The 22,127-nt window shown below is 31.9% G+C and overlaps 4 protein-coding genes across 5 annotated transcripts; 2 read left to right on the forward strand and 2 right to left on the reverse strand.

Moving 5' to 3' along the window:
* Positions 1-407: 407 nt before the first annotated feature.
* LOC146532399 (ubiquitin-like protein 4A) lies at positions 408-2,687 on the forward strand. Its single transcript, XM_085195765.1, has 2 exons — positions 408-612; positions 685-2,687. Exons 1-2 carry the CDS (start codon positions 565-567, stop codon positions 1,090-1,092), a joined length of 456 nt encoding a protein of 151 aa, XP_085051891.1. The 5' UTR covers positions 408-564; the 3' UTR covers positions 1,093-2,687.
* LOC146532400 (uncharacterized) lies at positions 2,684-13,228 on the reverse strand. Its single transcript, XM_085195760.1, has 11 exons — positions 13,042-13,228; positions 12,608-12,822; positions 10,518-10,667; positions 9,949-10,037; positions 8,396-9,487; positions 7,867-7,970; positions 7,458-7,637; positions 7,120-7,230; positions 6,139-6,226; positions 5,603-5,698; positions 2,684-4,981 (listed from the first exon to the last, which is right to left on the reverse strand). Exons 1-11 carry the CDS (start codon positions 13,177-13,179, stop codon positions 4,869-4,871), a joined length of 2,376 nt encoding a protein of 791 aa, XP_085051886.1. The 5' UTR covers positions 13,180-13,228; the 3' UTR covers positions 2,684-4,868.
* A 134-nt stretch (positions 13,229-13,362) lies between these two features.
* On the forward strand, positions 13,363-15,998 carry Nup35 (nucleoporin 35). The gene is made up of 4 exons (XM_085195761.1): positions 13,363-13,678; positions 13,758-14,189; positions 14,466-14,646; positions 15,293-15,998. Exons 1-4 carry the CDS (start codon positions 13,513-13,515, stop codon positions 15,399-15,401), a joined length of 888 nt encoding a protein of 295 aa, XP_085051887.1. The 5' UTR covers positions 13,363-13,512; the 3' UTR covers positions 15,402-15,998.
* Hou (GID complex subunit 8 homolog protein Houki) lies at positions 15,989-21,457 on the reverse strand. 2 transcript variants are annotated; one of them, XM_085195764.1, is made up of 4 exons: positions 21,191-21,457; positions 20,698-20,852; positions 19,498-19,695; positions 15,989-19,041 (listed from the first exon to the last, which is right to left on the reverse strand). In XM_085195764.1, the coding sequence occupies exons 1-4, from the start codon at positions 21,321-21,323 to the stop codon at positions 18,865-18,867; spliced, it is 663 nt and encodes a 220-aa protein (XP_085051890.1). In that variant the 5' UTR covers positions 21,324-21,457; the 3' UTR covers positions 15,989-18,864. The 2 variants fall into 2 exon arrangements, with proteins under 2 accessions (XP_085051890.1, XP_085051889.1); XM_085195763.1 differs by having other exon boundaries at positions 20,698-20,894; positions 21,191-21,451.
* Positions 21,458-22,127: the final 670 nt, after the last annotated feature.

Genomic DNA, 22,127 nt, shown 5'->3' on the forward strand with positions numbered 1-22,127 from the left:
ATGTTAAAGTTAAAGTTTAATAAAGTTTGTAATTATAGTAAGGGAAGATAATAAGTAGTATATAATTATATGTACGATGCATATTATTTTTGTAATTAGTGGTTTTCTTATGAAAATTTCAAACCGTATGATATTTTTATGTTTTATGTTAGAAAAATTCCACATAAAAAATATTCTATCTCTCTAAAACTTTATTTCTACAAAAGAATATATTTAATAATATTTCTTAATATTATTCGTTAAAAAATATATCTTTACGTAAATTTTTAACGAAATTAGTTGAATTTGACATTATATACTATTCTGAATTTCAATACCTCACTACTTTCATTTATAATTCAATTGAATTATTCTATTAATAGTTTTCATATAGCAACATTTATTATATTGTCATCTGTCATTTATTAATCAATAATAAGTTGATAATAAGCTTCAATGTCAATATCACCTCAAAGCTATGCTGCTATGTTCTAAAAACCTTGTTACAAATGTTTTATTTATTTTAACAAAATAAACGATAATAAAAAATATATATTGTTAATAGAATTTCGTCTTTCTCATATCATGAATATTACAGTGAAACAATTACAAGGTGGTGAATGCCATTTAGAGGTGCATATAACTACTGCTTAGTGTCACAGTCACGTTTCTATTATATTTTTATAATTCTTATTAACTTTGTAGGTGTTTCCAACAACAAAGATATTCGAAATCAAACAACACATAGCTGCGAAACTCAGGATACCTATTGAGGAACAGACATTATTACTCTTAGGACGGGCACTATTAGATGGCCATACTGTCGATTCGTACCCAAATATTAAAGAAGGTTCAAAATTAAATTTGGTGGTTAAGAAGCCAGAAGGTCTATTCGAGGCTTCAATTAAATATTTTAAGAAAAACGGTATGTCAGAATTAGATGCTAGAAATTCAGCAAACCAGCTATTAAGAATAGTTGAAGAAAAGATAAATAAATTATCATGGGATGATATTGAAACATTATGCTTGGATTGTATGTTCGATGAATGTGGAGCACCAGTGTCTGGATCAGATCAATCAGAAAATGAAAATGATGATACTTTTGGATTGTGACCTACTTTTGTACACATATTTTTTTCTTATCAAATAATTAACGTCTACATATTCAAAATATTATTTTTTCTTAACTTATTTGTTTGGATGCTTGAATCATATGTTTTCTGTAACTTCCAGATATAGAGAAATAGTTCATTAATACCATGTTAATATTATCTTTAATGTTGACATTTACTCTAAAACCATATGAAGCCAGGTACTTACTGCCATGGTAGTGTGTAAAGTACCATTTGTAGAGAGCATGCAAACATGTGCATATGATATATTATACTGTCTGTTGAAATTTATGTAAAATCTCAGTACTGACTGCACAAACACTTAACATAACCATACTACTATACTATGTACTATATACTATGCCATATAACATACTAGCTTATTTGCACCCTTAGGGGTGTTTTCTAATAAACAATGAAACATGTTCGATGAAATATTTTTAAGAGTGAATTTCAATTTTTCTAAAAATCGGTGGTAATTTAAAGATTTTTCAAAACAAACTTTCTACCCCTTGTTTGCACCCTTAGGAGATGAATTTTGAGGCCGTCGTGGCCCAGCGACACAAGGGTGTGACTAACGCGACGGTTTTGGGTTCGATCCCCACTCGAGGAAGTGAAATATTTTTTTACGTTTATATTTGCATTTTCTTCACTCTGGTGTCGAGGCAAAGCGCGGTTTTGAGTTCTGCCACTCAACACACAATGCCTCCGGAATTCGGCAGAAAGTGAGGAACGGAGTTTCTTAACACTAGGTACCCTCTACCTCTTACTCTTTATTTTTTGATTTCATTTCATTTTTAGGGTTAAAATTTTTCAAAATCCCTTAGTGGATGTCCAGATTACGAAAATAAACATTTGTCCAAATTTCACGTTTCTATGCACAGTGGTTACAGCTGTGAGTGCATCTTTCCTCAGTCAGTAACAACACATCCTTTTATATATATAGATTACATAAATCACCCGTAATTCTGGTCAGTACTTACTCTGATCATTATGAGATATAACCACACCACACTCAACAATTAGCAGTGTAAAACTGCTATATTGTTTAGCATATAAAATTATAGTTTGTTTGTTATATATGTAAATATGAGCTTCAGTAATCAGTCAGTATAATTACATTGTTTAATAAATTAAAATATTGCTCTTAATGTTAAACTATATCAAACTAGTTATTTTAAATTTAAAAGCTATATTAAACTAGAAAATCAAAACAACGCGACTTAATACTTTTTCCTGCAGAGCAAGCAGTGGGAAACTAGTGTGAAAGCAGTGTGTTCCCATTGTAGCTCAGTGCAACGGAATTTAAACAGGATGATTATGGGTGTAGCCCCAACTAATGGTATCTAGTCCCACCTCTCAACACACAATGTCTCAAAAAGTGTGGACATAATAAAAACTATTATTGGTATCTTACCATTACTTATATGTACTTGTCTGTTTTAAAAATTAACAATATGGAAACCATTTGAAACCACTAAATTAATATTGTGTTAAGTATTTTATTTAATTGAATAGGTTGTGGATATTTTTTTGTATAATATCAAAATATGTTTTTTTTAATAGGAATTTTAAATAAAAGTCAATACAAATAGAGTTATTTGTTTTATTACATCCTTCATACTTACCTATGAAGTACAGATTGATGGCAAGTTCAGATAACCTCCTGTTACAGAGAACTAAATATATTAAATGCAATATTTTTGTGACATATTTTAGTTGAAACTTTTTAATTTACATTGGAAATATTTAATTTTGATAATATTTTAGTCAATGTTGCTAATAATTTGTTGACAAAACACAATAAAGGCATTTAAATCTTAAATATTATAAACATTTGAATAAATCTGAAACCAATCATGTCCTTATTGGTTTCAGGTTTATAACCATTAAATTACAATAGCTATAAACTAAAATGATGTAATGTATTTTTTCCTAAATAAAAAACGAATCTGAAACATATGTATGTACATTTTTTTATTTCTAACTAAATTACGTATATTGTGGAAGAGTTAAAGAAATTAAGAAAGATATTTGCTAAAATAAGAATTATATAAACTAAAATGCTATGGTCAATTTTGTGTATTAAATAAAGTATTAACAGGCACTTTTCTTAAATCAAATCTTATTCTCGTTCTATCACAACCTTAACAATGAGCTCGAACTAGTCTGCAAAACAAGTCACAAATTCAAAAACTTTTATATGTGTATTTATTTTACTGTAAATTGAAATTTATAAACAAGTTTTTTTATAACAATGGAAAAATCTATATTTTAAAAAGAGAATGTATTTCCGAAAAATAAATAAAATATTTGAAATATCATTACTATTCATAGCGAAAATATAATTAAACATATAATATAGTACTAGTAACTACTGCTGTAATAACTCACTAGCAACATTATTTTCAAATTATTTATTACTGTTTAAGAGAGGAACATCAGTCATTCCATTCTATATATTCTAAATGCTGTCAACTTTTATTAATATTAAAACTATTTTCTTCAATTTCAATATTTTATATTTAAATTTTTCTTTGTCATTTATAATGTTATTAATTTTAAATTGAAGCTTCCATTGCTTGACGGACTGTTTTACGAGATAAATTTTTAATTTCTATAAATAACTCAGTATCTATTTTACTTAAAAATTATTAAACTTATTAATAATATCACTGGAGACATATTTTTTTATTTCAATAGGATAAGACTAGAAGACCACCCAGCCATATCTCACAGTATTTTATCAATAAAAAGTTTATTTTTAATTTTCAGACTCCAGCTTATTTTATATTTTATGTAAAGCACCAAAAATATGTGTGTTCATATTATTGGTTAATTTTAACCACAGACAAAAAAGATTTATCACGTGTATAATATCAGTAACAGTTTAGATAAAAAAGTATAGAATCCATACAATGTCCATTTAAGATTAAAATATCATAAAAAAATAGAGGCGGAAACTGTTTTTTTTTTAATTAAATGCATTATTCAGCCCATAGACATTGTTTTCATAATATTAAAGTTTGCCTCTACTTTTTATAATACAATCAAGTTGTACGAGTAATTAGTAAGTTAGTTATTTTGTGAGGAGAAATGGGATAAAGATAACTGTATCCATTATAAATTTATAATTTAAAAACATCAATAAATCGTGAATAGCATAATCATTAAAGTTCAGTTCTTTAATTGTTAAATAAATATTGGTAAAAACAAACTTTTCATTCCACTTAATAGTACATTTGTATAGTGTTTTGCATTATTCATAATTAAAACACACATAAAAAGTTTTATGCTGTATGAAGAGTGGTATGTGAAATGTCGGTAAAAGTATCTTTATCCCCTTTCCACCATGTAACAAAATAAAGACGTCACAGACAAAAAATGGTATTTTAAAATGATATTTACATTTAAATATCGTATCATCGATATATATACATAGACGATACGTAGACCAGGACATATTGTTTTCAAAATAACAATAAAAATGAATCAAATCTAAGGTAATATCCACAACCTTTATTTTCTTTCACAATATGTCATATCCATCCAAATATATAGAAATAGTTACAAAATAAGATTCAAAATGGCAGATGACAATATGGCTAGGGGTAACAAATTTAATAATGTTACTATTTTTTTAATACTTTTTGGGATTTTATATATATATAAAAATTTTATATATAAAAAAAAACAATTTGAGCTGCCATTTTGAAATTGTATTTTATAATATATAATGAGTCGGTGGTATAAATAATAACGTTAGTAAGACAAAAGTCAGTCGTAATCGCTGTCCTCCTCTGGGTCTGACTCAGACTCGGAGCTGTCGGAATGGTTTTTTGTAATTTCGACACAATTATCCATATCCGTCAGTCTTTTTAGTGACTTGCCTGAAATATATATATTTTAAATATTATTTGAGATTAGGAAAAGAAAAATAATTAGAAAACGTTATCATCATAGCTTTTAAGACACATCTATACTAATATAATAAAGCGGAAGAGTTTGTTTGTTTGTTTGTTTGAACGCTAAGATCTCTGGATCTACTGGTCCGATTTACTTTGTTTTTGTTTTGTATGAATTGTTTTGCTGTTTTTGTTTTGCATTATTCAGAAGTGCTATAGGTTATATAACATTACATTACACATATATACTAATATATTTTAAAACACTTTCTAATTTGACATGCAATTTATTCTGCCATGTTAATAACAACCGTCGCGTCGCTACGCAACCGTTACCGCGACATTTTGATATTCATCATTATGAAAATAAATATAATAGTCACTTTTAACATTTTATCTAGATTGAAATTATAGTTTAGTGTATAACATTCTAATAAATAATTAAGGAGGGAAATGTCACTGATTCGAAATGACCCAGCCTTCGGGCGGCATAGTATGAGTATGGCCGAACGAAAATATTACAGTTCAAGCAGGCGTAGCCGCGTCCGGGTCCACTAGTCATATATAATTCCTGGACAACCTATACGTATATGTATAAAGACAAACCTGTGAGTGTTGTAAGCAGGCGGTTGTCGTTAGCGGGAGGCGCGCTCACTGCGCCCAAACGCTTGGCCAACTCGCGAGCTCGCTCCGCACCTGACACTGTCACATATGTGTTAATGTTATACAAATTGGAAGTGTCAGCGTACATACACACATATTCATACATAAACTAAGTGTAATAAAATATATCTTAATATATCTTTTTCTAAAAAAAAAACTTATCAAAACAAATTTCGTTACGATGAAGGCGCTAAACTTAAAAACTATTGCCTTTAATTAAAATAATATATTTTTGTGTTGTATAGCCCATTATGAAGGATGACCAGGCTTTGTTACATGACATTATATCACATCTTTTCGATGTAACCCCTGCGGTTCGAAATCTCGGGCACGTAATATGTCACGCATCACACAACCCTTAGTTGTTTCCTTTTAACGAGCGTAAAGATGCAGCATAACTGCAGTATAAGCTAGTATAAGATAAAACCGATAGCGTAAGATTTAGAGTAGTATACGGAAAATAATAATAAATATCTCACTCCTAGTCCCCTCTTGACTGGAATCCTCCGTCATGGACACTCGCTCAGTCCTGTACACTCCCGTCACAAGGTCCCATACGAAGAGACACTAGAAAAACAACGTTTAAATATAGCATTCATCAACCTGTATGCAGAGTTGACTTGTTTGTCGATTGTCAATTAATTATTAAAAATTGATCATTTGATTGTACAGAAATCACAATTTCGGAAGATTCGATTTAGCTTCACACTGTATCCCACACACAGCAGGGTAGGCATAATAGCGTTAAAACTTCTGGAGGCATTGCGAGCGACAAAATGGAAATATATATTTAAATAAATATTTCAGTTCTGAGTGCGGATCGAACCCACAACCATTCGCGTTTACAGTCTCACTGTGTGCTTCTGCGCCACGACTGACTTTCTGGAATCAAAAGTTATAAGTTGTAATTTATGCACAAACATCAATTGTTAGTTGAAATTAAAATTTACTCAACTCTGCCTGTTATTTCTTTAGGGATGTTATAAAGATCCGTAAATGAAATAATCGGATATCCGGAATAAAAGCTATCTGTAACCGTAACGGACGATTCGGATAATTTCGAAGAGAAGAGATTGTTTTAAACAACCCGTAAATATAATATACTTAACCGAAATAATGCGTAACTAATGTATAATAATTTTATATCCGTAACCGAAATCGGTGTAGTTATTGAAGATTTAAAGACATTATTTGTTTTGTAGTATTTGGTAGTTATTGTGAAACGGTGTTTTTATAGCTATACACTGTATCTGGGATAAAGCTAGGTAGGTAGGTAGAGGGAACCTCGGAATCTAGTGTCAAGAAACTTCGTTCCCATTAAGACACTTCTGATCCCCACTTTCCCCCAAATTCTTGTGTACTGAGTGGCGGAACTCAACGCCGTGCTTTGCCTTCGCACCAGAGCGAGGAAATAAAAGTATAAAATATAGAATTTCGTCGAGTGGTAATGGAGCCCACACCTGCGCGGCGTACTGGCGGCGGTGCTGTAGGCAGGCGGCGGACACGTCGTCACAGGCTCCACACGCGCCGCGCGCGCCCGCCTCGCTCGCCCACAGCCACATGGCGCACAGCTACGGACAAATTACACATGTTTTTAACACTGTTCTGAAATGAAATTGAAAAACGCACAAACAAACCGACTAATGATAAAGACATTAAAAAATCAATGGTGGACCTCCAGAATAACAAACCTCTAAAACATTTCAGGTCCAATTGACGCAATAATAATATAATAATAATATGAAGTCTTCTCCCTTGGTCCTTTCCTACAATATATTGTATAAAAATAATTACTCACCCCAGACAAACACCCGCTGGAATGGCAAACGTCTATAACATGACAACCCCAGTCGAAGCAGTATATGAAGTCCTTCCCCCCGAGGTGGCACAGTCGACCACAAACTTCATTGCAAAGTAACTCGGTGTCCAAGGAACGTTGCCGCGCGCGTAGTGTCACTCCGGGGGGACGAGTTAGAGCCTGTAATGTATTGAAAGTATATATCGATTAATTTAATTGATTAATCAATTGATGTTTAAAATATATATAGCCCAAATATCAATAATTCTCAATATATTGGTACCAGTATATCGATTATTTCCGATAGGGTATGAAGTGTGTTAACACTAGGTGCCCTCTGCTTATTAAAGCTAAAACAATTCAATAAATTTAACACGAGATTCGTAAAGATTAAATAACATTTGTTTACCTGTAGCGCTTGTTCCCATGCACCGGCGCCGACGCCCTGTAGGGACTGCCCGACGCCCTCCCCGCACAGTGGCAGCGCCACGTGGTATCCCGATATACAATCATCTGTCATAAAAGAGGCTGCATTTTTAACACCTTCTACATATAATAGGTTATTAATAGATTTTTTTTAAAGAGATTGTTTCCTAATTTAAGTTTGCATTACAACACATATTACAAATAAGTTATGTCTAAGTGGTTCTAAAGTTAAAAATAAAAAATAAAAAATCAGTTTCACGCTGTATACCGCACAGCAGGGTAGACAGGGAGAACCCTCCCAACTCCGTTCCCCGACTTTCCCGTTCAATTTCCCGACCAATTCTGGAGGGATTGCACCAGTCGTGTTTACAATCACACAATTGTGCCTGAGTGGCCACAATCTAAAGTTAACTTTCACATTTATAAAAATATTAATAGTTTGTGGAAATACAATTCTGTCAACAGTTGAAAAGAAATTACAAAGAAACACTATTAAAATATGAATCACTCACCTTCAGAATCTGTAATAATAGATGTTATTTCATCATCACTTTCCAAAAAATATCTTGTAAAGAATTTACTGCATTTGGAATTGCCAGAATGCACCAAATAAGGGTCTTGAGGGCTGACGGGGCAATCGGACAGCGTTTTAGACGTATTATCGTGTACCGAGACTGTTTTTAGAGAGCCATCGTCTAACATCTCCATTACTCTATACTCAGATTCACTGTTCCTATCCGATTCTAAAGACGAAAGCCCTTGATCCTTCATATCTAGGCTAGAAGTCGGCGATTGAGCCCTACTAATTTGATTATGAGCCCTAAGAACCACACTTTCAACTGGCGGAGACTTGGCCCGTTTAGTTTGTTTACTAGTGGACCCTGTGAAATATTTCCTATTACTCCTTAAAACTCTAAATGGAACGATATTTTCGTTATTATCCTCGGAGAACTCATATTTCTTGTCGGCAAGGCGTCGTTTTCTGAACATACTTAGCTTCTCGCATTTAGTTTCGGCCTCCTCGACGAATTCGTATGCTTTTTCCGCTATAGTTCTGTGCGTTTCGTTAAATCTCGACATACTTTCTGCCGGCCTTCGTCTCGGGGATCTTAATGGTGGACTAATTAACGTTCTGATAGACGGCGATGGTCCTTCCCACTCTTCCATCAAATTATGAGATATCGACGACGCTTGAATGCATAATTCCTGCCCCATAACATCTGGCAAGTGGACCGGTTTAGACATTTGATAAGGATCGAATTCTAAATCAGAAAAATCCGCTAAAATATTTTGTACCACGTTATTTTGATATTTAGGTGACTGAAACGCCGCTGACACGTCCGAAGCCGGAGTACTGGGATTGGTGTATACTGAACTAACATCTTCTCTTTCTAACGTTATTTTCTCTTCCACTATTTCACTTTTCTCGTCGGGTTTAACGAAGTCTATTTCTAATATATGGATAAAGTCTGTATAAATGATGATTTGATTGGAGTACGCGAGCTGTACGACCGGCTCGTACATGCTGGAGTCGGATGTGCAGAAAAACTTCGTGTGTATCGCGAAACTGTGCTCGAGACAACGTTTACTCCAATTTAAATCATCTGAAAGTAATATTACTTATTAAATAATCAAATATCTGTGAAAAAAATTCCATGCGATCTTCCTTAAAGTTAAATATACCTTTTAGACATGAATAACCACGATTATCAAGTTAAAGATGTTATATGTATGGCAAAATACGTAATAAGACGATTTTAAAATCGAAAAAAACACATGTGACCGTCATATAAATATCTATAATGAAAGTGACATCAGGTCTACATCCTTTCTCTACTATTCATTATTAACTAATAATAAATAAATTGTCCAATGAAATGTCGAAATCATTTTCTTTTTTAATATTAAAGAAACCTGCATACGCCTCATCTGGGCATTAAGTTGGTGGTCAAGAGCTTAAAGCCAATGATGGTATAAGGTAATTGACATAAGCACATATTGTATTTTAAAGGAAAGGATTTTTAATACCTCCTACTTACATAATAATAGTTTATGTGCTACTAACCTTCTTCTCTAGAAATAGCTGAACATTTTCTACATCCTAAACGAGGTACACCAATTACACTGAGGTAGGATCTTTCTGAGCATGAATCCCTAAAAATTTTAAATCACAAATAGAGAAATATACATACATTAATAGTTTTTATTCAAGAGTCTCTCGCATTTAAATTAACGATCAGATAAAAAATATGTTAAGATACTCCATTGTCCTCTTTTCGGTGGTAAATACAGAAAGTGGAACCCATTGCCGCGCTTTGTAGGAAACTAACCAACGACTCCACGGTAGTAGCAATTGAACACACAAAGACATTTAAATCAACGAAGATTAACTATTCCGCAGATGACAGGGTAGGCAGAGGGAACCTAGGGTTCAGACACGCAGTTCCCTATTTTTCGCCAAAATCTGGAGGCATTGCGTGCTGAGTGACGCCGCGATTTGACTCGTTACCAGAGGCAGAAAAGGAAATTCATTCCCCAGAGTGGGGATCCAATCCACAACCGTCGTGTTTATAGTCACAACGCTTGTGACACTGCGCCTCGACTGGTCTCAAATCTAAATCTTCAAATACTTACGCAATGCCATAAACAACTAGTACACCAGGATTGTGCTTCCACTGCGCCATTGATATGGTCACCTTAGTGTCTACACGATCGTCTCCGAAGAGAGGCACGCTGTGTACCGGCCGCACTACACGGCCCGGCACCCATGACAGGAAATGTAACCTGAAATTTTTATTACTTTGTAGGATATCTACTATTTTTCGTTCTGCACTGCAGGGAAAACTTAATAACATTTTTTTTCACCTATGAGGTGTCGCCCATAACTGCGTTTGCATGTATTAAAAAAGCCGGTTAAGTGCGAGTTGGACTTTCCCACCGAGGCTTCCTTTTCAATTTTAGAATGGTGGGTCAATGGGAAGTTCAACTTATAAAAGTTAACAAACTTGAGTTTTATAATATAACAAAATTATCGCACATGTGATCAATTTTCAATTTTCGGCCTTTTTACTTAATTTTATTGCAAGTTTCCACTTCGTGCCAAATTTTATAAAGATATATCTACGGGAAGTACCCTATAGGTTTTGATTACGCGGCGAATTTCATACAAAGTATAACAAAATTGATGCATAAACACTTGTATCTTTTGATTACGTTGACTTAGAAACATGAATTTTTTGTGCTTCAACAGTCCATATACCTAAATATTTGATATTCAACTTCAACTTGACACCTCCTCGCGATCTCAAGGTAAATGGTGTTTACAGACGAACAACAAAATGATCCTATAATGGATCCGTTTTGACCTTTTGAAGTATGGAAACCTAAAAGGGTAAAACATTATTGTTTCCTATTCTTGCTTTGCTTTACTAGTTTAATTCACAGTGATCAGCAAGAGTGGCTCTTTTGTTGAGTCGTGAGGGCTAACTACTGGCTCTTACAGTGATATATGGAAGGAGAGCAATACAAAATGTTAGTTTATCAGTAAATCTCTTTTGCATAGTTATCAGTAAATCTATTTAATTAAGTAAAATTTTGTTAGTTTATGGTTTATGTCTACATTCCTGCTACAAATTTAATTTAAAAAAAACTTGACAACCCAAATCTAAAAACTCCTTATCATTATTATGTAAACTATACATACATTCTAAAAATTCAACAAATGTTTATTGTATGCATAGATAATGTTTGTATACTTATTAACTGATTATTAAATACAAATATTCACACAATTTCTCCTATATCATTTTTCTTTTTGTTATAAAAAGAGGTAATAATATAATTATTTAATATTTATAGTTTAGACTTTATCCCACATATAGAAGGGTAGTTTGAGAAAACCTATTATCAAGCTCTGTTCAGTCCCAATTCAAAATATTTTGTGTGGAGCACTGGAACTTAATGCCCCACTTTATTGCTTATTTACTAATTTATTTATCACTTATTTTAGTCTATGCTCTATTTTACCACAACATGTTAATTCTTAAATGTTTTTTTTTAAGATCTTCACATAATTCACATTATGTGAAGTTATAAATATAATATATTTAATAAAGCTTTAACCATTTTTTATCACAATCTGTTTTGTGTGTTAAGTGACAGAACTATATAACTATAACTATAAATAACTATAAATAACAACATAACACTTTGTCCAACTGTGATTGACTATATATCAAAACTGAGTCATGAGGGTAGATTGAATAATTGATATCTAGTATACAGTTTAGAGTCATAACTAAGAAGTTGGTTGATGAATACCACTATTTGATTTTTTAATTTAATTTATAAATACTTAGTTGTAAAAAAAGGTTTAGAAACAATATGATATATGATGTAATTCAGCAGCTGTTTGCATTTTTAAATTTTATTTAAAATATGTTTTAATTAGTTACTTAAATAATTTGTCATTTATGTATATTGAAAATATAAATTTAAAAACTTATGTTAAATATATAAAAAACAAAAAGTAGTAGCTTCATGCTATATCCAGCTTAGTGTCTCGACACTAGGCTCGCTGACTACTCTAGACAGAGAGCCAAGTGACAGAACTAAATGTTTCTTTCTGTTTGGTTTAATTACAAATAAAAGATTCAAAACAGGTAAATTTCAATAATTCTACAAATGTTAAGCTTATTAAGTTGTAAATTTCAGACATTACTTACGTAAATTTCGAGCTCTCCCTGAAGTAAACTTGAGTGTTACAGCTGTAAGTAAAACTGAGAAGAAACTGGCCACATTGTGAAAAACCCATAAAAACATGTTTTCTTAAGTACTGAATAGGTACTATGTCCATTAGACAGAAGCGTAGCCTGGGTGGAATTTTATCGAAGACTTTACGAGACTTCTCATTTGGTTTTTTAGACGTACTGCCGAATATCTGAAAAGAAAATATTCACTCACATAAAATTTTGAGCAAAGTCGCTATGATATAATTTGAGTCTCTAAATTTAACAAAGTGAACAATAAATATATCAACGAAAGCTTCACACTTCTACTTATTATTTTAACAGTCAGTAACGGGAAATAAACGAAATAACTGAATAAACAAAAATACTACGAGAGCCAAATTAAACTTGAAACATGAAGTTAAACTTACCTCCCTATTAAATAATTTATGCACAATATTACTACTACTACTTGAAATATTCGTTGGAGTATTATATTTTCTCTTAGTATATTCATTTTCACTAAAAGAATTAAAATTATCAGATTCTTCAGACACAGAAGAATCCATATTCGTTTGTTTGACTGCTGTTTTGACAATTCAATCAATGTTACCAATATTTACAATACCATGATGCCAAAATATTATACAGCCAAACAGTCAATCAAACGTATCGTAAGTTTAACGTTTTTATCTCCTTTATTAGAAATATTTCGAGTATCCGATTTTTAAATTTCGTGTTTGACATCACGCTACGTAACGAACAGTCAACACTGTCAATTCAATTTGTCAATTTTTGTCTGTCGAAGTCCGGTAAACGAGTTAAAAGTTTGAGCGTTAATTTTATTAGGGAATAAATCAGTTATTGTTACCCCTGCCAGTGAAATCGTGTAATTTTTTATAATGGAACCCATGACTTTAGGCAGTCCAACTCACTCTCCTTCAGGAAGTCCAAACGTGGGATATTTACCACCTTTTTTATTAGGAGAAATAAATCCACCGACTCTGTCTACTTTATCCCCTCGTCCCAATAGTTTATCGCCTACAAAGGGTCGCAGTCTTGCTTTTGGTGAGTATTTTACTTTTCTTGAAGAAAATGCCAAAACATATCTTATTCTTATTATTATAACCATTTTTTCCGTTAATAGGTTCACCCACGAGTCCTCAAACATCAACACCAGATCAGAAATTATATCGACAAAATGTACCAATGCATCAACAAGTGCTTTATAATCAGCAACAACAAAATCTATTTAGTAATATACCATCATCTCCCAACATATCATATTCTAGTAAAACAAATGGCCCTCCTATAGAAGATCTATTTGATACTATTAAAAGCAATGAACCTTCTGTGGACAAGTCTCTTTTTCAAGAAAATAGTTTCTTAGCATATGCAAATAACTCAATGATGCATAATTCATATGTTAATAATGTATCAGTGAATAATCAGTCTTTAGCAAATCAATGGCAAGATGGGTGTCAGGACCAGGACCAATATTGGGTCACGATATTTGGCTTCCCCCCTAATGCTGCGAATACTGTTCTGGCCAGATTTAGCAGTTGTGGTGCTATACTTGGTAAGCAGCTTAAATAAGTGTTTTAGAAAATGAAGCCTATTCCAACTACATGACATACATATGAGCATGTCCCACTGATACTCTTTTTTTAAGTTGGTTAAAAAGTCCATATCAAATAAACAACAAAATGATATATCACATATATTTATATATTTATATGTGATATATCATCATATTAAAAAACAAACTACCATAACTGAACAATTTTAAGTAACTTAAACAAAACTACTCACACAAACTAAAATTTACTTTTCCATACAATTATTTCAATTGCAGACAAACAATATCCCACACAAGGCAACTGGGCGCATATAAGGTATGCAACAAGAGGTGAGAAAGAAAGGGCAGTAGCTCTCAATGGAAGACTCATTCTTCCGGGAGTGATGGTTGGTGTAGTTGAATGTAGAGAACCACCTCGCATGACTCTTTCAAGCCCTGGAGGTACTTTAGAGAAAAGGTAGTTATTATATATTATTGAACTTATATTGATTTCATTGATTGATGTGAGTTCAAACAACACTTAGGGGAATTAATAATTTTAATTATTTCCCTTAGGTTTTCCCTGATATTTTGAAAAAAAAAACCTAAAATTTTTTTTTTGCAAAAATTACGAAATATCACAAGGAAGGATGTATGGTGTAATAAGAAATCATGTGTATTTATTTTGCGAGGTGCTTGCTTATCCCTGATCCAAGGACAATGTCCATATCCATTAAATAATATTCATGTACTAGTACAAATGTTTTTCACATGATTAAACTATTTCTTTTATTATTTTAGAGGTAATATTCTAAAAATTTCAATTAAATTCAAATTCAAATAAATTCTAAAAACTTTTAAATTGAAATACAATTGATTTTGAGTGAAGGGGGTGGAGGGGTTTAATCTTAAACCTCACCAAACACCTCCCCCTTGGTGATATTTAGGGGGTAAAAAAGATCACATGATTAATGGACTACCTACTGCTAGGCTATGTTTTAATAATAAGGTCTTTTTACCTGTACTATATTTGGAAAAATGTAGTGTTAGATAATCAATTTTATATAACATGACTTTTTCCTAAAGAACTATAAAGATGTTCTCATTGCAATTTTTCTTTACAGACCATCAACAGCCAGATCATTATGTCCAACACCCATCCCATCAGCTCCGGTACCGCAAAGATCAAGTGGTCTTATATCTAAAGCACTAGACTATGTACTCGGTTGGTGATAAACAATCAATATTAGTCAAATTTGTACACTCCCAAGAAAATAAAGCATTGATTTTATTTTACATTTTTAAGTATTATTCCACACTAAGGGCAAAGTCAAAAAATAATATTTTCAAAAAAATATAAAAAATTGAATGGAGGAGGATTACTGCAAGCAAGCCCTCCTGACCAATAAGTCTCTTTTGTATATTCTCATCAAGCTATGTCGAAATTCTTATACACAAGAATGTTATAACTTATTTATGTTGTTAGCATAATGATTGTAGGGTTTAAAGGCACCACTGGGTTCTATATTTTCTAAAAGTAAATCATTGAAACTTTGAAAATGATAATAATGTCCATTTAGTTGTATACAAGCATATGAGCATACGAACACTCAGAGATTAGCATAAACAGAATAAGCGTTTAAAATATCTATTTGTTACAGTTTAATGACAATATTTAATGAATGAATTTTTGTAATTTTTAATCAAATATTTTTGCTATTTTTTTATTTTACTTAAGAGATTCTGGAAACGGAAATTATTAAATATGTGCATGAATATTATAAAACAATATAAAGTGTTAAAGCAATAAAAAAGTTGTATTTCCTTAAATATGTTACATTTATTTCTAAACATTACATAAAAAATCCTTATAAATACTTTTTAGAGGTTTAAAAAATTTAAATCTTTTGGTAATATGAAGTTTACAACTGATCTTTAGTATTATTGTACCTTCACATTATATCCCGCATACCGCCCAATTTTCAGAGCATTTAGTGCCGATACTTAACACCGCGCTTTGTCTTGTTACCAGAGCAAGGAAGTGAAATCATTAACCCTGGGTGGGACATGAACCCACAACCGTGATGTTTACAGTCAGACGTTAATTCACTGCGCTAGGACTGCCCCATGATCTTTAGTTATGCCATATATAAATGAATTGAATAAACGAAATTGATTTTTTCTGTGATCTATTCAGTTTTTGAGGTAATTTTGTATAATTTTCATGTACTATATAAGTCCATTTCACAAAATATATTGACACAAAACTTAAAAATTATTATTTAAAAGAAATTACCAAACTATTGTTTATTAATAAAATCTACTGAATTGTACTAAAAAAATCACCTGTTCAAGAATTGCGGTGTTAACTAACAACTGCAAACCTATTTTATTTATGAAATATTTTGTGTCCAGTTCAATAGTTCTACATGCTAGCAAATTATTTTTAAATTCACACATTATGAAAGTAAAAATATTTATAAACGTAAAGATTTCAACATAGCTGGATTTGAACCTGTGCCTTTAGGGAACTATTTAAGCCGATTCTTATTGAACTATTCCGAAATTTTTATACACTTAAAAACGCAGGTTCGAATCCGCCGCTACGTAAAATTGTTGTTTCTAAATATTTTTATACTATCAAACTACTATTCTATTGTATTTAATCTTGTATGGTCATCTTTATTTCTATTGTCTCTTGCATATAATTAAAAGCCAAATTATATATAAGGCGACAAATAATCTTCGTTTTTATTAATACAGTGTAAATTCTATATAACTAACATACTGTGTAAAGTATACAAATGTATGTACAATACAGCGTTGCCAGATATTTTCTCGGTGGAAAGCGGGATTTTTGAATATTTTACGTAAAAAAGCGGGATTCTTTCACCAAAAGCGGGACATCAAAATAAAATAATCGGGATTTAATGTAAATTTATGATTAATCCAATTTTAGGGCCGTATCCTTTAAGAAAAAAGGAACCCATTTAAAATCACTTTGTTGTCCGTCTGTTTGTCTGTCAAGACCCTTTATCTCAGGAACGCTTGGAGATATCAAAGTAAAATTTAAACCATATACTCAGATCTTCGGATTCCCCATGATTACCTAAAAAAAATTCCTATATTTACTTAGAAAAAAATATATGGAATAAAAAGTATATTTATATAGCAAAAAAAAAGCGTATTTCGACAGGTAGTACTTGTTCAGGAGAAAATGTCAAAACTATTACATTGTGGTACAAGCATTACAACTATTAACATTTGTGGTTAATATTTGAAAACAATAGCCATAAAAGGGTGGTAAAATTTGGTGTTAAAGCTTGAAGTAGCTTCAAGTGAGGTATCAGATGAAAGGGCTCTACGCTAAGCTAAGCCTGAATTTCAAAAAAAGTTCGAGACCTGCAAGTTTTGTACGGAATACTCGCGTGTACTACTGTGGGCGAGCCCGACAAAGGTGATAGACATCAGCATATTTTATTTTTTTTTTATAGAAAAACGTCTCTAAATTATATTGTTTTGATTAACGATATGTAACTTACACAATGTAAGGCAGTTAAGGATTCAGAATAATTACTTATACGTAATTGTATTTCTATTTCTATGCATTTCATAGATAAGTTTATATAGATAAGATTAGTTAGTAATTAAAATCTTAAAGTAATAAAAAAATAACTGTCTGTCTGTCCCGATCGGGACATTCAATTTTTGGGCTAAAAATGGGGACGTCCCGCCAAAATCGGGACATCTGGCAACGCTGGTACAATATATGATTTTACGTAATAAAATTTTACATAAATAAAATAATGCGTAGATATATATTCTTTATACATACAGTATGTTTGTATTATTTATATACTTTTTTGAAGTGTAAAATAACCAAAATATGTAAACTGAAATACCACTTTTTGTAACAATAATTGATGGGCGTAAAGTAGTATCGAAAACAATTGAAACTACTTAAAGCAGTAGGAGCTCGGCACTTTAACAATTTAATCCTTAAATGGTTTTATTTTCAGCTTCAACTGTATCCCGCATGTAGTAGGATAGGCAGAGAGAGAATGAAAATCGAACCCACAACCTGTCTCCTCCTCCTCCTCATTAAATCAAATGACATTATAAAGAGCTTGCACTGTATTATTAAAATCATTTATGATGACATATTATATTTCTTATATATTTTTGCACCTATACATATTTTGACTATTGATACAGAGTTACTTTAATATATGATGTTTAAATATTTCCGTTTAGAAGTTCATTCCAGCATATAACCTAAACAATTATCTTTGGTATTTCTACCAGGGATGTTACAGATATAAGTAACCTAGTAACATAAATGTAATCTGCTAGTTTCAGATAATTTTGATAAGGTATAACATTTATGGGAAAATTATTTTTTATCTATTATTGACATTTTTTAACAGTAATTAAACTTCTATACTTAGTGCTAGTATAGACAAAATAAAAAATCTGTCATAACAAATCTCATTTACACTCTGTCTATATCCCAAATTATCTAAAACTAAAAGTTTGCTTAAGGAGTCTGATATTGATTTTGGATATCCAATAGTTCAGTTTGCTTCACTCCATAACTTTAATTATTTTACGGAGATTTACCAAAATCCACAAAGAAAATATTTGTAATGTCAGATCAGTCATGTCTATGCATATTGTTTCTTTTCCAATATTTATTTCATTTAGGTTGTTCTATAGTGGCATTGGCCAAGTCAGTCATTTTTGGATATTTAACATTGTGTTTGTCAAGTTCGTTTTGTGACCAGAGGATCATTCGTAATAAGCTACATAGTTTGGGATTGGTATACTCTTGATTCTCCATTTTCAGTATCGCCGCGTTCAGTTCACTTGCAATCTGTAAATAATATTTTTGGCTATATAAGAAGGAATGGAAATAATTTCAATATTATCAACAAGGATGCAGGAATGCATGCTGCCATAATTATTTTTAGTTGTTTTTAGCTTCACAATGTATTTATTACATATGTATTTTATACACAGCAGGGCAAGCCGAGAGAACATGGGAACTTAGTGTTAAATTACTCAGTTTCTATTAAGACAATTCTGTTCCCCATTATCCACTGGATTCTCGACATACATTCTTGATATACATTTATATATCAATGTTTGAGTGACTGCAATGCAATAATAGTCATCATAAACTAAATTCCACTACTCATGTCTCGAATTGGGTCATAAAGTGAAGAACAAAGTATCTGGTCACTAGGTTCCAATAATGAGGGGAGCTGGTTTTTTTTGCTGTAATTTTGACTAAAGAGTATCTACTATTTTATGATGCTATAATATTTACCTTCTGACTGTGTGAAGGCAATAATAAGTCCGCAAAAGGTGAGGAGTGTGGATCAGGGAAGGCCAGCAGAGCAAGTGACCTTTCCAGCTCTGTGAGAGCATTGCGGTCATTAGCTCCAGCCTCGGCAAGTGTTGCACTGGCAAAGGCTAGCGCCTCTTCGGCTCTGCCTGCGCGGATTAGTTCTAGTAATTGTAGTTGCTAAATAATAAAGATGAAATAAATATTCAATTGTTCATTTAAAGTGTTATACACACCAAGGAAAGAAATCTTTTAATTTTATCGGGACTTGAACCTGTCCGTTGTAAACAACTTAAGAGCTAAGCCCCAATTAAAAATTTGTTACAATTTACTTTTGTTGTTAGCAATGTTCAAATGTTCAATAAAAAAATAATAATAAAAAATAAAAATCAGCTTCACGCTGTATTCTGCACACACCAGAGTAGACAGGGGGAACATAGTGTTAAGACACTCTATTCCCCACTTTCTGCCGAATTTTGGAGGCATTGCGTGTTCAGTGGCAGAACTCTACGCCGCGCTTTACCTCGACACCAGAGCGAAGAAATAGAAATGTAAACTTAAATAAAATACTCAGTATTATAGTTATATTAAATTTAATGTTAAAATATCATTCTGTCATGCCAAATGTTCATTTTTTAGGTAGAGGAAATTTATCTGCCCACACACATCAAGACACTTCAAAATTTTTAAATACTTTAAACTTTCCACAAAGTTTCAAATTTCCACTAACCAAAGGTATTACTTAAAATGATCATTTGGCAAGAAAGGATGCCTTTACTTAAATTAATACTAATGAAATAGAATAAGAATTTCAAAATAGCTTGTTAAGAAGATATGACTTAGTGGTCAGAGCACTTTCACATTTGTCAATAGGTGCGGGTTCAAGTCCCGCTATGAATATTAAAGAAAATTATTAAATTAAAGAAATTTTTATACATTTTTTAAAAAGTATTTTTTTAAATTCGAAGTTACACTTTATGTTTGTTAAAATATAAAAATCTGTTGTAACAAGTGTATAAGAAATTAAAGATAGCTGTGGGCAGGATATACATATAATGGGTTATTTATTTCCTTGATGTGGACTGCTTGGACGCTAAAAAAGAACTGAAGGTTCTAGTCAAACTAAATTAAATATTTAATATTTTACGTATACAAATAAATTATGGTAGAATATCAACTCACTTGTAAATGGAAATACAGATATCTATCATTATCCAACAGTTCTGGATGTAATGCATTAACCATTGATATGGCCTCAGGTATTCGTCCTCCTTGAACAGCCTCTCTTATCATGATACGCTCATCCAATGAACTGCACAGTGCTGGTTCCTGTAAGCCTGCTTCTTGTTGAAATTTGAGAGCTGCTTCTTTGAAACCCTCTAAAATTATTACAATACTAACAATAACACAAAAGAAAGGTTAGGTAAAAATGATGACCTATTTCTACATAATAATTTTTAATATATTTTTTAATTAGTTTATTATTTCCTGGATACACAAATAACGTATTGTAAACTATAATAGTTCAAGAAATAACGTCTTTAGTTAGATTTTGATTTGGTGCCTTTGTTCCCAAATTTTTATGAGAGTAACAAATGTCTATAATAGTCTACTTTTTTAATATTTTTTTTAATTAGGCATATGTTAAGGAACAAGACTATGAATAAGAACTTACCTGTAACTAAATAATTCATTATCAACATATTCATGTCAGTGCGAGAAATGTTAAGGTCGTCTGTTTTCGAGCGATCATAATATCGTCGTTCTGGTTTGCTATTTACATTATTTGCTGGCGTATCAAAGCTCATGCTGAAATTATTATTCACCTTTTTACAATTAAATATTATAAAGTTCAGAAAATACACGAAATATTTTGATGACAGTGTATTTGTCAAATGAAGATGATGAAGATACTCAAAGAATCAAAGATAGTGATAGGGATGTGTCAGACGTGTTTTGTGAAATGTGATCAATAATTAGGGATGTTCTTGGAATCTGAACTATTTGTCTATGGTTTAAAATGAAATGCTTAAAGGTATTGTTGGGACTTTTTTATTATCTAGTCTTCATATAATACCGCACTTTTAAATAATTGTGGTAACAATGAAAATAAGTTTCATATAGCAAGAAGAAAAAACTTATATGAGACGCAGGGTGCCATTGTAGTCGATATCAATATCATATCATAATCAATAGAAGAAAATAATAATGATAATATTTAAAATTATTTCTTGTTTCATAGAAGACGGAATATTACTAAAACTATTCATTATACGAGGTCAGTCATGGCGCAGGGGCACAAAGTGCGACTGTAGAACCGACTGGTTCAACTCCCCAGTCGATATGAAATATATATTTAAATTTATATTTCCATTTCTTCGCTCTAGTGTTGAGGCAAAGCGCGGCCTTGAGTTCTGACACTCAACATGCAATACCTTCAGAATTCAGCAGAAACTGGGGAACGGAGTGTCTTAACACTAGGTTCCCTCTGCCTCTCACACTCAGTTTCTCATTTTCTGTAGAGTGGCGGAACTCAACGCCGCTCTTTGCCTCGATACCAGAAATGAAAATATTATATATTTTATGTCCTCGAGTCGGAATCGAACTTACTT

This window comes from Heliconius melpomene, chromosome 13, assembly GCF_056956725.1.
Source record: "Heliconius melpomene rosina isolate 202511_hmr_F chromosome 13, ASM5695672v1, whole genome shotgun sequence".
In the NCBI taxonomy this organism is placed as follows: Eukaryota; Metazoa; Arthropoda; class Insecta; order Lepidoptera; family Nymphalidae; genus Heliconius; species Heliconius melpomene.